At 43.2% G+C, this 17,341-nt stretch overlaps 1 protein-coding gene across 4 annotated transcripts in view; it reads left to right on the plus strand.

Annotated features, from left to right (window-relative positions):
* Window positions 1–17,341, plus strand: part of MTM1 (myotubularin 1) — a 137,459-nt gene that overhangs the window by 117,775 nt on the left and 2,343 nt on the right. For all 4 annotated transcript variants that reach the window (XM_051833870.2, XM_002721329.5, XM_008275032.4 and 1 more), the window contains 4 exons: window positions 4,467–4,673; window positions 5,829–5,921; window positions 6,561–6,674; window positions 9,745–9,921. In XM_051833870.2, coding sequence (XP_051689830.2) covers window positions 4,467–4,673; window positions 5,829–5,921; window positions 6,561–6,674; window positions 9,745–9,921 — 591 coding nt within the window. The remainder of the gene's footprint in view (window positions 1–4,466; window positions 4,674–5,828; window positions 5,922–6,560; window positions 6,675–9,744; window positions 9,922–17,341) is intronic.

Raw genomic sequence — 17,341 nt, forward strand, 5'->3', positions numbered from 1 at the left:
CTCTGGCCACTAACATTCACTGCACATATGGTTGCTGTTAGCGCTTTACAGGGCGTATCTTTTAGATCAAGACAAGCTGGTATGGGCTACCATTCTCCTCATGTTAGAAAGAGAAACCATGGTTGTGTGATTGCCCAGAAAGAGAAATGTCGCAAGTGATGGAGTGGGCCTTTTAGCCTAGGCCTTTGTCCATAGGGCAGTACTCTCAACCACGTTCATGCGTGCTGCTCGGTGGCTGCCATTCCCTTTCACCAGTCACAAGTCTATCAGATTATTCCTCCACCCCAGATTATTCAGGAGTTTTCAGCGATGTGTTTTCGAAAATCCAGTTTAGTTCCAGTAAGTAATTATAGCTTTTCCTGGCAGAAGTGATTGTGAGAATTCTTAATTGGAAAACATCTCTTTTCTTTTTTTTGTTGTTGTTGCTGTTGTTTGTTTGTTTTACAAAATAATTGACCAAGAATCAGTGCCTTTTCCACCATAAGTGAGGGGAGTGTCTGGGGTGAGAGTGGCCCTGTGGAGGCTACAGTGGCGCCTCAGCTTCATCAGGTTGGGCTTATGTTGGTTGAGTATCGCATTGCTTCTCAGCAGCCCTTTCTTGAGAAGCGCCTCAAGTTAAAATCACAAACAGGATTGCAAGGAGAACACCGTGTGCTTGATGAAATAAGCTGCGCTAGTGTTTTAGAAGCACTGAGTTTTGTACAAGTGATTAATGGCCGGTCGTCCTCAGATCCTGATACTGCTTTCCTTCTGAGCACTTCTTCACTCACTTATCTTTAGTTATTCTTGGTTTAAAGATTTTATTTTTTTACTTGAGAGGTAGAGTTACAGACAGTGAGAGGGAGAGACAGAAAGAAAGGTTTTCCTGGCCGGCGCCGCGGCTCACTAGGCTAATCCTCCGCCTAGCGGCGCCGGCACACCGGGTTCTAGTCCCGGTCGGGGCGCCGGATTCTGTCCCGGTTGCCCCTCTTCCAGGCCAGCTCTCTGCTGTGGCCCGGGAGTACAGTGGAGGATGGCCCAGGTGCTTGGGCCCTGCACCCCATGGGAGACCAGGAGAAGTACCTGGCTCCTGCCATCGGATCAGCGCGGTGCGCCGGCCGCAGCGCACTGGCCGCGGCGGCCATTGGAGGGTGAACCAACGGCAAAGGAAGACCTTTCTCTCTCTCTCTCTCTCTCTCTCTCTCTCACTGTGCACTCTGCCTGTCAAAAAAAAAAAAGAAAGAAAGAAAGGTTTTCCTTCCGTTGGTTCACTCCCCAAATGACCACAATGGCCGGAGCTGTGCCGATTGGAAGCCAGAAGCCAGGAGCTTCTTCTGGGTTTCCCACGTGGGTGCAGGGGCCCAAGGACTTGGGCCATCTTCCACTGCTTTCCCAGGCCATAGCAGAGAGCTGGATGAGAAGAGGATCAGCCAGGACAAGAACTAGCACCCATACGGCACTGCAGGCAGAGGGTTAACCTACTGTGCTACAGTGCCGGCCCCTTTAGTTACTCTTTATGTAAAAACAATAATGTTATTTTTCTTTAAAATTTTTCTGTACATCAGATCTTTCCCTTAGACTTTTATTAAATTGATTAAAATAAATGCATATTTTAATTTCCTTGAGATAGTTAAAACACCCATAATCTCTGTTGCATTATTATTAGAATTTTGGGAACTCCATGGAATAAGTCTTTGAAAAATCAAACCAAAATGGCATTGATACATGTGAATGACTGATTAGCAAGTGAAAAGGTGAAACCTGCACACACTACTAATGGGAATGTGAAATGGCACAAGCACTTTTTTTTTTTTTTTTGACAGGCAGAGTGGACAGTGAGAGAGAGAGAGACAGAGAAAAAGCTCTTCCTTTGCCGTTGGTTCACCCTCCAATGGCCGCCGTGGCCGGCGCACCGCGCTGATCCGATGGCAGGAGCCAGGTACTTCTCCTGGTCTCCCATGGGGTGCAGGGCCCAAGCACCTGGGCCATCCTCCACTGTACTCCCGGGCCACAGCAGAGAGCTGGCCTGGAAGAGGGGCAACCGGGACAGAATCCGGCGCCCCGACCGGGACTAGAACCCGGTGTGCCGGCGCCGCTAGGCGGAGGATTAGGTTAGTGAGCTGTGGCACTGGCCCGCACAAGCACTTTTGATGATAGTTTCTCTGTTTCTTTAAAAAATTGACATACATTTACCATATGATCCAACCATTTCACTCTTACATATTTACCCAAAAGAGAGAAAAATGCTTTTGTGCCTTGAAAAAATATATGTGCAAAAGTTTTCTGCAGCATTATACAAAATGCTAAGAATAACCAAATGTCTATCGGCTCATGAATTGATAAATAAGGTGGTGTGTCCATATGATGGACTATTTTTGGCTACAGATGAACCTTGAAAAGTGAAAGAAGCCAGACCAAAGGAAAAAAACCCATTGTATGATTCCATTTATATAAAGTTTTTATGAAAGGCAAAACTAGAAAAACAGCAAAAAAAAATCACTAGTTGCCTGTGGCTGAGGGTGGGATTGCGAACTGACAGAAGGCACAACGAAGCTTTTTAGGTGATAAAAGCATTCTGCAACTGGATTTTGATGATTGCACAGCTGTATAAATTTATTATGTCTAGGGTGGACATTTGGCACAGTGGTTAAGACTGTGCCACTTTGGACATGTGCATCCCATATCAGAATGCCCATTTAAGTCCAGACCCCCACACTTGCACACCTTGGGAGGCAGCACATGATGGTTCTATAGAGCTGTGTTCCTGCCGCCCATGTGGGAGACCTGGATAGAATTTTGTGTTCATAGCTTCAGCCTGGCCCTAGCCCTGACTATAGTGAGCATTTTGGGAAGTGAATGAGCAGATTGAAGATATGTCTCAGGCTCACTCTTCTCTCTTCTCACCCTCTCTCCCTCCTCCTACCTCACTTCTCAGATGAAATGAAAATAAATAATTGTTTTTCAAATTTACTAAGTCTTATTGAACTGAACACTTATGGGTAGATTCTGTGGTTTGTTAAGTACCTCTTTAAATACCTGAATCATCTAAAAATTACATCAGAATAATAATTTATGGCATCCATAAATTTAGTCGTACTTTTAAGTCTAAAATTTTTACTAGAAGGCTGTGACTTTATCTTTAGGATAAGTATTCTCTGATTTACAAGCCAAATCAGAGTTCGTACAAGAATGCTTCAAAGAGTTCAAGGAAAAAATAAGATGAAAAGGTAGTTTTATTTTGGTACAAAAAATTTGAAATCGATGCATAGTTTTTTATAGTATGCATTTTCCATGAACAATTTGAAGACCTCTTGTATGCATGGATTTCAAAAATTTTTACATCAAAATAACCTTATCTTTTAATTTTGTCATTCTCTCAACTTCTTTTTTAGATTTGTTCTAATTTATTTGAAAGGCAGAGTTAGCGGGAGAGACAGTGCTAGGTAGATCTTCCATCCACTGGTACACTCTCCAAATGGCCACAATGGCCGGGGCTGTGCCAGGCCAAAGCCAGGAGCCGAGAGCTTCTTCCAGATCTCCCACATGGGTGCAGGCACCCAAGCACTTTAGCCATCCTCCATTGCTTTCCCAGGCACATTAACAAGGAGCTGGATCAGAAGTGGAGCAACTGGGGCACAAACTTGTGCCCATATGGAGTGCTGGTGTTGTAGGTGGCTGCTTAACCCACTAGGCCACAACACCAGCCCCTCCACCAGCGTTTTGAAGAACTCTCGTATTTTGTCATTTTAAAGGTGATTTGCATCATGTCAGGCCTTTAAAGTTCAAGAGTAGATCTGTTGGGCCAGTTATTTCTCTAATACGATGACTCTTCCAGGTTGAATTATGTTCTCCCCAAAATTCATATATTGAAGTCCTGGCATCCAGTACTTCAGAATGTGACCTTATTTAGAGACAGAATCTTTGCATACTTTATTAGTTGAGATGAGGCTGTGCTGGAGTAGAATGGGCATTATAAAAATGAAAAATTGAAGCACAGAGCCATGTGCATATAGGGAAAACACCATGTGAGGATTGGTGGGATGCTGCCACAGCCAAGGTGTGACCAGTGGCTAAGAGACAACTCTGGAACCTATCTCTCATACCTTTACAAGGGGTGTGGTCCTGCCAACACCTTGATCTCATATTTCAAGCTTCCCAGAATTGTGAGACAATAAATGTCAATGGTTTAAGCCACTGCACCTGTGGTACAGTTAGGGCATCCCTAGCATACCATTGTAACCAGATCCATGAAAATACATTGGCAATGTGGTTCTGTTCTTGGTATGTCTGGTTTTTAACTACCCAGGCACTTTGGAATGCCATCCATCTGAGGGACGCGCAACAGATCTTGTAGCTCCGAGTGTTGTGTTTTCTTCATACTTTCTGTTCTAGATATTCATATTTCAAAGCAGGGCTTCCCCAGGGTTATCTTCAAATTTCCATAGTATCTTAGGGTCCGTACTAACCCGCCTATTTTTCTTGGCCAGCTTGTTTTAACAGGAGCCATTCAAGTCGCAGACAAAGTTTCTTCAGGGAAGAGCTCAGTACTTGTGCACTGCAGTGACGGATGGGACAGGACTGCTCAACTGACATCTTTGGCTATGCTGATGCTGGACAGCTTCTATAGGAGCATCGAAGGCTTTGAAATACTGGTACAAAAAGAATGGATAAGTTTTGGCCATAAATTTGCATCTGTAAGTAAACAGTAAAGCTAATTTTTTTAAAAATCAGATTACTGACATTTGACATTGAAAAATCAGTTGTTAAATTATGTACTCATTATTAAAATGACAATTGGTGAGACATAATAAAACACTTTACATATTTAAAAATGTGTGATACCTTGGGTTAGTCAAGTCTTTGTAGAATACATGTTTATCCATCTGCACTATTTTACAATTTCACTAGGAAGTAATACAAACAGCTTGCATGTAAATGCTTAAATTGAAATTTCTCAAAAGAAGGGAGGTAGTGGGCCTGCATTTGGCCTAGTAGTTAAGCTGCTGGCTAGGATGGAGTGCCTGGATTTAATACCCACCTCCAGCTCCTAACTCCAGCTTCCTGCAAGTGCAGACTATGATAGGCAGCAATGCTGGCTGAAGTGATTGGGTCCCTGCCATGCACATGGGAAACCTGGATTCAGTTTCTAGCTCCTGGCTTCAACTCAACCCAACCCCAGACTTTACAGGCACTTAAGGAGTAGATGGGAGTGATCTGTCTGTATCTGTATGGCTCTATATCTGTCACTGCATCTCGAATAATTTTTGTAAAGTCCATGAGAAAATGAAATTAAAAGATTGTTTATTTCTGTGCAAATTTTTTTGAAATCTATGCATAGTTTTTTCACAATACATATTTTCCAAGAAATTTTGAACAATTTACTCTAGGGAACTTGTCATTTAGAAGGCACATAGCTGAGGCCAGCGCCACGGCTCACTAGGCTAATCCTCCACCTAGTGGCTCTGGCACACCGGGTTCTAGTCCCGGTTGGGGCGCCGGATTCTGTCCTGGTTGCCCCTCTTGCAGGCCAGCTCTCTGCTATGGCCCGGGAGTGCAGTGGAGGATGGCCCAAGTGTTTGGGCCCTGCACCCCATGGGAGACCAGGATAAGCACCTGGCTCCTGCCTTCGGATCAGCGCGGTGCGCCGGCCACAGCACGCCGGCCGCAGCAGCCATTGGAGGGTGAACCAACGGCAAAGGAAGACCTTTCTCTCTCTCTCTCTCTCTCACTGTCCACTCTGCCTGTTAAAAAAAAAAAAAGACACATAGCTGAGTTATTGTATCATGTTTTGTGGGTTATATGCTTTTTGAATTTTGTACTTATGAATTATGCTCTTCAATCCATTTCAGAGAATAGGTCATGGTGACAAAAACCACGCTGATGCTGACCGATCTCCAATATTTCTGCAGTTTGTTGATTGTGTGTGGCAGATGTCAAAACAGGTAAGGAATATGTGGAATGAATAGCCACTTGTCTTAGTGTTCAAATATTTTGCTATATTATCTGGGATTTGCTTCTAAAATTGTACGGGGCAGAGATAACAGATGAAACCAGGATAGCCATGAATAATTGTTGAAACCTAGTGATGGTTAACATGGGGATTTACTGTGTTCATGCCTCCCTATGATTTATATGTCTAGAATTTTCCATAAATAAGGTTTTCAAAAGTAAATGTGTAACTATATTGTCTCTACTAATGGAAGATCAATGGAATTCACAATTACCACCTTGTCTTTTACATACATTCTACACTCGCATTGGTATGTAAGGAAGTCTGTGAATTCCTAATGCCTTATGTAATTGAACTACCCTCTATACCCTGTATACTTTGGGAGAACGCAGAACATTGCCCTGTCTACCTCCTTTTTCTCTTTATTCTTTTCTTTAAGGGTTATTTAAACTTCTCCATCCTGTGTAAAACATCCAGAAATGAGCTGCAGGTCATGTGCAGTTTGCAACCCCTGCTATCCTTCCTAGAGCCCTACAGTGTGGTGCATTTATTCACTTCTGCAGTGCATCTTTTGAGCTCTGTGAAAGCTCAGTCCTGACTTTTCACGCTTTGCCTGTTTGTTTTTGTCTAGTTCCCTACAGCTTTTGAATTCAATGAACGATTCTTGATTACAATTTTGGATCATCTGTATAGCTGCCGGTTCGGTACTTTCTTACTCAACTGTGAATCTGCTCGAGAAAAACAGGTGGGTAAAAATGCAGCATTGGTTTCTCCCCCCACCCAACCCTGTAAAAGTTCACCAAAATACATCTGGTCTAAAAGGAATGCAATAGTTTGTAAGCTACTGACTTTGCCCTCAAGGAGTAGGAATGACTTTAAAGGTACCCAAGTCCTCCCAAAGTCCATAAAAAGTCAGCAAGGGAGGATAGGGTGGAAAGTATCACTATGTTCCTAAATCTGTATATATGAAATACATGAAATTTGCATACCTTAAATATATTTTTTAAAAAATAGAGCCAGCAGTAGGGATTGTTCTAAAGGGCATAAGTGGGTGAGAGCAGGAAGAATGAGGAAGAATACACAGCAACCGACATTTCAAAGCTGGACAAGCAGAAGATACCTTTGCTTAAGAAAATTGAATCTCAAACCAGCAGTGGGGAAGCCAAGAACCAGCCCATTGGCATTGCGGGCACCCCAGATGGCTCAGGGATGAGCTCTCCTAAGTGGATACGTGGGACAAAGCGGGAAGATAACTGACAGGTTTGTTTAGGTACCCAGATCCTTTGCATCCCTCTCTGGAGATATGTCCCCAGCTCCTAGTGTTCTAGAACCAGCACCTTATCATCAGCGGAGAGCATGAACAAGCTCTTGATCAAGCTGTTGATGAGGCTTGGGAGATAAAAAAGCTCTCACACTTTGTTAATGGGGATGTAAAATGGTACAGATGATATGGAACACAGTTTGGTGGTTCCTCACAAAGCTGAATACAGAATTATTGAATGACCCAGAAATTTCACATATATATATATATATATACACACACACACACACAGAGCGAGAGATACACACATATATATGTATATATTATATGTATCTCCAAAAGAACTGAAAATAGGAGTTGAAAGAAAAACTTGTATAAGAATGTTCACAGTAGCATTAGTTACTATAGGTAAAAGATGTAAACAATCCAAATGTCCACCAGCAGATGGAAGAATAAACAAAATGTGGTCTATCCATACAGTGGAATATTAGCCACAAAAGGAAACAAAGCACTGATAACATGTTACAACGTGGATGAACCTTCAAATCATTCTAATTTAACTTTCAAGCCAGACACAAAAGGCTCATGTTATGATTCCATTCATATGAAATATCCAGAATAGGCAAATGCAGAGAGACAGAAAGATTAGTTGTTCAGGGGATGGAGGCAAGGGAGAATGGAGAGTGACAGTCTAATGGAGATGAGATTTGCTTTTGAGGTGATAGAAATACTAGTCTGGTAGACACTGCCAACAACTGGATGGATAGGTAAAGAGGTAGCAATAAATGTGTGTTATTTAGGGGGACAGAGGAAAGTGTCAAATGAATTAGTAAAAAAGTCAAACATAAATTGTTACATCCATTATGGAAAATAATTTGGAGTTTCCTCAAAAAGTGAATCTAGAACTACCGTATTTTCCAGCAGTCCTACTTCTGGATAGATGTCCAGGTGACATATATGAGCCCATGTTTGTTGTATTACTATTCACAGTAGTCAAGACATTTAACCAACCTAACTGTCCACTGTTAAGTGGATACATAACATGGGTAAGGAAAATGTGGTATATGTACACAGTGGAATACTATTTGGCCTTTAAGAAAAGATAGAAATCCTGCCAGCTGCAGCAACATGAATAACCTAGAGGACATTATGCTAGATGAAATAACCCAGGCACGGAAAGACGTGTACTATACAATCTCACTTATGTATGGAATCTAAAAAGTTGAACCCGCAGTAGCAGAGTGTAGAGGGGTAGCTCCCAGAGGCTGGGGGCAGGGGATGGGAGGTAGTAGTCAAAGGCTCTGGAGGCCTTGTGTACAGCATGGTGACGATAGTTAATAATACTGCTTGTATACTTGAAATTTGTTAAGAGAATAGATCTCAAGTGTTCTTACCACACACTCAAAAAAAAAATGGTTACTATATGTGGTAATGGACATATTAGTTAGCTTTATTGTGTGGGTTATTTCACAATGTGTACCTGTATCAAAACATGTTGTATACTGTGGCTGTATACAGCTTTTGTCAGTCGTGCCTCAATAAAACAAGGGGAAAAACACACAGTTGCTTCTGAGGAGAGTGGCAAGAGCCTACTTTTTTTGGGTAACAAACCTTATGAAACTATTTGGCTTTTAAAACTATGTGCATGTATACAAATGAAAACAAAGTAACATGCAAATAAACAGAAGATAATGTAGATTTTGGCATCAGAAACATACAAATGCAGTTTTAGATGGATTCAAAGGCAGGCAAAACTGTGCTGTCATTAATATCATTCACATTAGTGAAATACAGACGCTGAAGGACTTTCTTCAGTCATTTATTTTCAGATGTTCATGTTGGCCTCCACTTTTAGCTTATTGCTCTTTCTTATTGAAGTTGTTACTAAAAACAGTTCCAAATTCCATCTTTGATCATTTTAATTATCATATTTTTATTTCCCTACTTTTGATTTTGTTGCTACTTTATGGTCAAAATTAGATTAAAAAAAAAAAAGCTCTAATAGAAAGCAATAAAAAAGTAAGAATTTTCATGCCAGGCTGAAAAGTAAGGATTAGGTATAGTCAGTTATCCAGATGTTTTCAAATACATGAAAACTTTAAACATCTGGATGGTTGTTTAAAATAACTTTATGTCCAGATGCTTATAGTCAAGTAGACACAGGTTAAGATAGTTTTAACAAATGCGAAAATGTTTAAAGTCACTGGGATCTTAAGATAACTTTTATTGTCATGGAAATAGTATACTGCCCATCTATTCCTAAATGTTTTGCTTAGCCAGGAATAATCATCTTAGGTCAGTGAATTGCATTTAATGGTACAGCATCCTGCACTCTATCTACTGGAAGAAATAGTGGTTTTCAAGCTAGACTGTTATTTATTTAAATATCACTAAGTGGCTACAACCACTCACTAGCCCATGAAGCTTTTTGACCTATTTTGGGGATAATGTAAATGTGTGATTCAAGTTGCTACTGAACTGAATTGCCACAAGCTGCAAAATGGTTTGTGTGTCCTTTTACTAAAGGCTTTCCTGTCTCTCTCTCTGTCTCTAGAAAGTTACAGAAAGAACTGTTTCTTTGTGGTCGCTGATAAACAGTAATAAAGAAAAGTTCAAAAACCCGTTCTATACTAAAGAAATCAATCGAGTTCTATATCCAGTTGCCAGTATGCGTCACTTGGAACTCTGGGTGAATTACTACATTAGATGGAATCCCAGAATCAAGCAACAAGTAAGTGAAGTAGCACTAGTAAAAGAGCAGTGCCAGCTGAGCATTGCCTTCTGGGCTTCGACTATGTTGTTTAGTCCTTTTTTTAGACTGTGGGTGAGAATGTCGTACTAAAAACCACTTGTTTTTTTTGAAAACCGCACAACTTTAAAGGAGTAATTTAATTGCTAAACCATGTATTTTGATGTTAAATGTCTCTGCAAATGTGAAACTTACAAAGTTTTTACTATAATGGAAGTTGATTTAAAGCTTTAAAAAATTTCTGAGTTACCAAAGTCAAGAATTTCCTTTAATCACTTGGAGTGGTTGTACACCATATCTAAATCATTAGAAAGTTCTTTACAGTGATTAGACTCAGCTAATTCTGTCATGGAAAGGAAACATCTTCTACTCTGATTCAGGTGTGTATGTGCTTACTCTGCTAAGATTAGAGTGCTTTGTACTGACGATCTTTGCTTCTAAAAGATAATTGATCCATCAATAGATAGCAAATTGAGTTGGCAATTTCTCAGCCAAAAATGGAAACAATGATTTTGAAGTGAAAGACTCCACATTTTATTAAAGACACATTTAGGCTTTCTGTTCTCTCATCCCCGCTGCATCCAAAATCAGAAGGAAAAACAGCCTGTTGGTAAAGGCTCAGAAATGTCTCCATTTATTAATTTGTTCTAAACATTAGAAGCATTCAGGATGTGTAAAGGCTCTTTTTAAAATATTTATTCAAGAGGCAAAGATATACACAGATAGGCAATGCTTCCATATGCTGGTTCACTCTCCACAAGGCCACAACAGCTGAGCCAAGGCCAAAGCTAGGAGCCAGGATCACAATCCAAGCCTCTCGTGTAGGTCTTAGGAACCTCATTACTTGAGCCATCAGTCGCTGCCTCCCAGGACCTGCATTAGCAGGAAGCTGGAATCAGAAGCCGGAGCCACATATTGAATGTAGGTACTCCAGTGTGAGATGTGGACATCTTAACTGGTAAGCCACACACCTGCCCCCTATGGATGGCTCTTTGTCAACGTTTCCACATTTTCCTGCAATTTGAAAGGTCTCCTACCTGTTTTCACAGTGCAGCCCTGTGTGAGCACCAGCTTTCATCTCACTAGCAATGGGCCAGTGACAGCAGAGTCCTGTCACTGTGGCCTGTCTCTCAGATGCCTGTTCCTCTCCGGCAGCTGGCTGCTTGCCAGCTATAACGCTCTCTTCTCACTGGGAAAATGCCTGTCTCAAGCTGACACCCTCATTTCAAGGCCTCTGCTGTTTGCATGAAAGGCTTTTGCAATTTGGTAGTGGCTAAACTGTATGCTTTTGGCAAGTGACAGATTCCAGGGCTTGAGAGAATACTTGTTTAGTTTGGAGTTTCTTCTGAAAGTAAATTCTGAGAATTTACTTAGCAGTAGTTCAAGCATTTAGAATATCAAGTCAAGAGAAAATGAGAGTTTTTCCAGGTTTTTAACCACTGCTATAGGAAATCTGTTCCTTTTATAATTAAAAAGTATTTTATAGATGAACACCGTATTCTGTAAAATAAGCCTTTTATATATTTGCCTTGGCTTTTAAAAAAACATTAGCAATTAGAAAATGTTAGCAGCTTATATACTGATTCTATAGTGGCTCACTAATTTGCACTTTAAGAAATTCTTAAAATTCTGGCCGGCGTCGCGGCTCACTAGGCTAATCCTCCACCTTACGGCGCCGGCACACCAGGTTCTAGTCCCGGTCGGGGCGCCGGATTCTGTCCCGGTTGCCCCTCTTCCAGGCCAGCCCTCTGCTGTGGCCCGGGAGTGCAGTGGAGGATGGCCCAGGTGCTTGAGCCCTGCACCCCATGGGAGACCAGGAAAAGCACCTGGCTCCTGGCTCCTGGCTCCTGCCATCAGATCAGCGCGGTGTGCCGGCCGCAGCGTGCCGGCCGCGGCGGCCATTGGAGGGTGAACCAACGGCAAAGGAAGACCTTTCTCTCTGTCTCTCTCTCTCACTGTCCACTCTGCCTGTCCAAAAAAAAAAAAGAAAAGAAATTCTTAAAATTCTGGCCGGCGTCGCGGCTCACTAGGCTAATCCTCCACCTTGAGGTGCCAGCACACCAGGTTCTAGTCCCGGTCTGGGCGCCGGATTCTGTCCCTGTTGCCCTTCTTCCAGGCCAGCTCTCTGCTGTGGCCAGGGAGTGCAGTGGAGGATGGCCCAGGTGCTTGGGCCCTGCACCCCATGGGAGACCAGGAGAAGCGCCTGGCTCCTGCCTTCGGATCAGCGCGGTGCACCGGCCACAGCATGGCAGCCATTGGAGGGTGAACCAATAGCAAAGGAAGACCTTTCTCTCTGTCTCTTTCTCTCACTGTCCACTCTGCCTGTCAAAAAAAAAAAAAAAAGAAATTCTTAAAATTCAAGAAATTTAGAGCAATTCATTGCTGAATATATAAAGGTAATAGTGATAATTATGTCACAAAGAACATCGTTCGAAGAATTTTATATATTTATTCTCATTACTCTCATATAGAGCTTAGGAAAGTAGACCTGGGCCAAATAGGAATGTTCATTCTCTGGTAGAGGTTAATTTTTTGACAAAGTAATTGGTCTATATTATGACCCATTGGCATTTACTCAAGAAAAGAGTTTTTCTTCTCTATATAGATTTTTCTGATTTTTACTTGAGAGAAAAAAAATCCCATCTGCTGATCCACTCCACAAATGCCCACAATAGCCAGGGCTGGCCTGGCCAAAGCCAGGAGCCCAGAGCTCAGTCCAGGTCTCCCACATGGGTGGCAGGGACCCAAATACTTGAGCCATCACCACTGCCCCCAGAGCCCACAATGGGAGAAAGCTGGAGGTGGGTGTCAAACCCAGGTGCTCTGATACGGGCTGCAGTTTTCTTAACAGCTAGGCTAGGTGCCCAACCGTCTGCACACATCTTGGTACCCTGGGAGACTTTATATTTTCATCTGCAAACTGTTGAATGTGCCCATGCCTCAGGCACTGGCAGGACACATATTAGGAAGGGGTGATCTCTTGCCCACAAGAAACCCCCAGGGTGGCAGGGGTGACCAGAAACATAGTAATTATAATACACAAGGGTAAATGTGATAATAGAAGTGCGAATTAAATCAAATCATGTAGGACTTCTAAAATTATGTAAGATACACCTAAAAGAATGCATTTAAGTACTTACAAGTTAAATTATTACTCTGTAGTGTGGCTCAGAAGGTATACAATTACTGGGCACCTACAGTATTCTCAACCCTGTGGTATACTCTCAGTGTTGAAATATGCCAAAGAATAGGCAGCCCCGACTGCAGTAAGCTGTTAACCTTGCAGAAGGCAGGGCTGATGTGCATTTAAATGCAAAAGTCACCAACCATTGCTATGACATAAACACTCAGCAGTTTGTGGAAGGACCAGTACTGACATTTGACAATCTATTATTAAGCACATTTGGTGTTTTTACTTAGTATAAGGAAATTATTCTGCCAAAAGCAAAAGTATAAATTAGACCCCTGATAAACCTGAGGAGGAACCTCAGCTGCCAGTGAGCCCCATCCTATACTCTGGAAACCACTTTCTTTGAAGCTGGTAATTAGGGTTACATTGAACATATTCAGATTTTGTACAGCAGTGACGAAAGGATGAGAGTGAGGACAGTCAAATATTAGCAGACTGACTTGTGTGCTATTTAAGTCATTTCTAGTAGAAAACTTAAATGGCATATAAATATGAACATCATTTGACAGCTAAAGAACTTTTATAGCTAGCTGATTGCCTGCCTTCTGTTCTGTGCTGAGTTGACACACACTTTACTTCTGAATTCATTTCCCCAGTGAGAAGTCAAGGTATAATATTTAAAATCATTGACTTTAAATTTTGTTTCTTGTTATTTCATCTTTGCATTTTATCACACGTGGACTCTTCTAGAATATACTGCTTGTGGTTTATGTCAGACTGTAAGCTAATGACTTCTATGTATTTTGTACCTATTACTTTGCTGAATTAGCTTCTTATTTCTAATAGTTTTCTGTTTACTCTCTTGAGTTTTCTTTTTTATAAATTTTAATTTATTGTCATTATATTTGAGAAACAGACCTGTTCTAGCCACTGATTCACTCCCCAAGTGCTCACAAGAGCCGGGGCTGAGCCAAGCTGAATCCAGGAACTAGGAACTCAATTTGAGCCTCCCACATGAGAGGTAGGGGCCCAAGCAGTTGAGCCATCACCTGCGCCCCCCAGAGTATGAATTAACAGAAAGCTGGATTCGAAGCAAAGTAGGCAGGACTCAAACCAAACATGCCAATATGGGATGCAGAAGACACCCCAAGTAGTACCTTAACTGCTATATTAAATGCCCCCCTTGTTTTCTATCTACAATTATGCCCTCTGTGAAAATGATTGTGTCATCTCTGATTTATTTTCCTTCTTTAATTTTACATGCTGATTCTGATTTCAAACTGATGCTAAATTCTCATTACAAATTTGACTATTCATATGAAAAAGTTTTTTTAAAAATATCCAAGGCAAGTTTGGAGGAGAATGTTGAGGAACAGCTTGCACCACTGTAGATGAAGACTTCCTCAAAACAGAATAGAGGGGCTGGCGCAGTCATGTAGCAGGTAAAGCCACCGCCTGTAGTGCCAGCATCCCATATGGGCGCCGGTTCAAGTCCTGGCTGCTCCACATCTGATCCAGCTCTCTGCTATGGCCTGAGAAAGCAGTAGAAGATGGCCCAAGTCTTTGGGCCGCTGTACCTGTGTGGGAGACCTGGAAGAAGTTCCTGGCTCCTGGCTTCAGATCAGCACAGCTCTGGCCTTTGCAGCCATCTGAGGAATGAACCACCAGATGGAAAACTCTTCCCCACCACCCCCCTCTGCCTTTGCCTCTCTGTAACTCTGCCTTTCAACTTAATAAATAAATCTTAAAAAAGAGAGTAGAGCTCAGAAACAGAGCCACATAGATGTGGAGACTTAAGAGGGTGAGAAGGCAGCACCGTGAGGCATAACGAAAAGAAGGAACTGGTCAGTAAATGTTGATGGGCCCACATGTCCAATCAGATCGCCTAACATAACCCCCAAAAGCTTATTCTGCCATAGTTCACAGTGACTCTGTCACAATCCCTCTAGCCGGAAACATTAACATCCTCCTGGACTCCTTTCTCTCTCACACCCCATAGCCATTCTGGCAGGTGAGAATGTTGGTTTCTGCCTGCACAAACATACACAGTCTGACACTTCTCAGCAAGTCCCTCACCCTGTCCCATGGATGACAATAGCCTGCTAGCTAAGCCCTCTGATACTTTGCTTGCTTCTTTGGAGTCCTTAAAATGGCATTCAAAGTGGTCCTTGTAAAAAAGACAAAAAGTCACACCATTCCCCTACTCGGAACTGCCCAGGTAGATGCCAGTGTTGTTGTGTGGAGACTTAGGTTACCGTGACACCAGCATCCCATAGCAGCACTGGTTTAAGTCCCGGCTACTTCACTTCCCACCCCACTCCTTGCTAACGCACCTGGAAAAGCAGCAGAAGATGACGCAGGTGCTTGGGGCTCTTACCACCTCTGTGGGAGACCCAGCTGGAGTTCTAGGCTCCTGGCCTTGTCCTGGCCCAGCCCCAGCCCCAGGATTGCAGCCATTTGGGGAGTGAATCAGTGGATGGAAGATCTCTCTCTCTCTCCCTCTCCCTCTCTCTCCCCCTCCCCTCTCCCTCTCCCCCCTTTCCTTCCTCACTTTTTCTCTGCAACTCTGCCTTTCAAATAAATAAAAAATAAAATAAATAAAAGATTTGTTTACTTATTTGAAAGGCAGAGTTACACAGAGAGAGAAGGAGAAGCAGAGAGAGAGAGAGAGGGCTTCTATCCACTGGTTCACTCCCCAGCTGGCCGCAACAGCCAGAGCCAGGAGCTTCTTCCGGGTCTCCCACACGGGTGCAGGGTTCCAAGGACTTGGGCCGTGTTCTACTGCTTCCCCAGGCCACAGCAGAGAGCTGAAATTGAAGAGAGGCCACCGGAACTAGAACAAGTGCCCATCTGGATGCCGGCACTGCAGGCCAGGGCTTTAACCCACTGTGCCGGCCCCAATAAAATAAGTCTTTAAAAAAATCCCCAAGTAGCTGTTCACGCCACCCAAAGACAAGGCCCAAGTCCTCACAATGGCTTCTGAGGCTTATGTGACCCCACGCTTACCTCCCCATCAACAACAACTTCTCACGTACTCTGCTTCAGCCACAGCGCCGGCATCCTCGGCGCTTCCTCAGACACTCAAATATCCACTTGGCTCCCTCCTTTATCTCCCCTAAGCCTTTCCCTAAAAGTCACCTGTTTAGTGCAGCCTGCTCCCACCCCTGCCCTGCTCTCTACCCTGCAGTGTCCATCACCCGCCAGCATTCCAACTGACGGGCTTATGTTGTTTGTCTGTCTCCCCCTACTGCAACATAAATGCCATGAACAGGAGTTAGCTGGACTTTCTTGTTCACGGAGCTCCTAGGACAGCGTCTGGCCCTGAGTTGGCTACATACTGAAGATAATGGGGCAAAGGGTGTTAGTGAGCAGCAGCTTACTGGGCGTGAGGCACTCTGGCAAGCATTCCTGCTCGCGCACCATGTATATATCTTTGTAGTCCTCATATGTTTAAAACAGCGGTGATATGGGGAAGAATAGGATTAGGAAATCTTTGTGTAACCAGAGTAATAACGAAGTCAACAATCCCAGCAGAAACAGGATCCCATTTAATCTCTGCTGCATTTGTGCCTGGCCTCAGCGGATTCACCTTTGGGAAACCTGAGTGGATCGAATGGTGCTATCGGCTCTGCAAAGGACATACTCACTCAGAACCTGTGAATTTGACCTTATTTGGAAAACAGAGTCTTTGCAGTTGCAATTAAGTTGGGGATCTCAAGATGAGATCATTCTCAATTTAGTGTGGGCTCTAAATCCTGTACAGGAGTCTCCATGGAAAGGAAGGGGAGATTGAGACAAAGGCACATGGTGGGGAGGAGGCCATGTGAAGGCAGGAGACTGGAGTGATGCAACCACAAGCCAAGGAATGGCCGGGGTCTCTAGAAGCTGGAAGAACCTTCCAGAGGGTCCATGGCCCTGCTGATACCACAATACGGGGCTTCTGCACAGAACTGTGAATTTGTTGTTGTTGTTGTTGTTGTTAAGTAAATTTTTGTTGTTTTTAAGCCATCTGCGTTTGTGTTACTTTGTTAGATCCCAGGGAGCGGTGCCCTCCTTTGGGATGCCGGTCCTGGAGGTAGCTGCTTCTCGTAGAGACCACGCTCAGCATTGCAGTCTGGATCTTGTCTCTTGACCGATGCGTGTCCTTCACAGCTCCCTTACTGGTGCTTGCAGCCTTACAGATAGCTTGATGCACTGGAAGGGGGATGGGCCTGGAAGCCACCACCTGTGCAACAGGAAGGGCCTTCTGTAGACTTTTGGCCTTTTTCCTGC

The sequence above is a fragment of the Oryctolagus cuniculus genome, chromosome X, assembly GCF_964237555.1.
Source record: "Oryctolagus cuniculus chromosome X, mOryCun1.1, whole genome shotgun sequence".
Classification (NCBI taxonomy): domain Eukaryota; kingdom Metazoa; phylum Chordata; class Mammalia; order Lagomorpha; family Leporidae; genus Oryctolagus; species Oryctolagus cuniculus.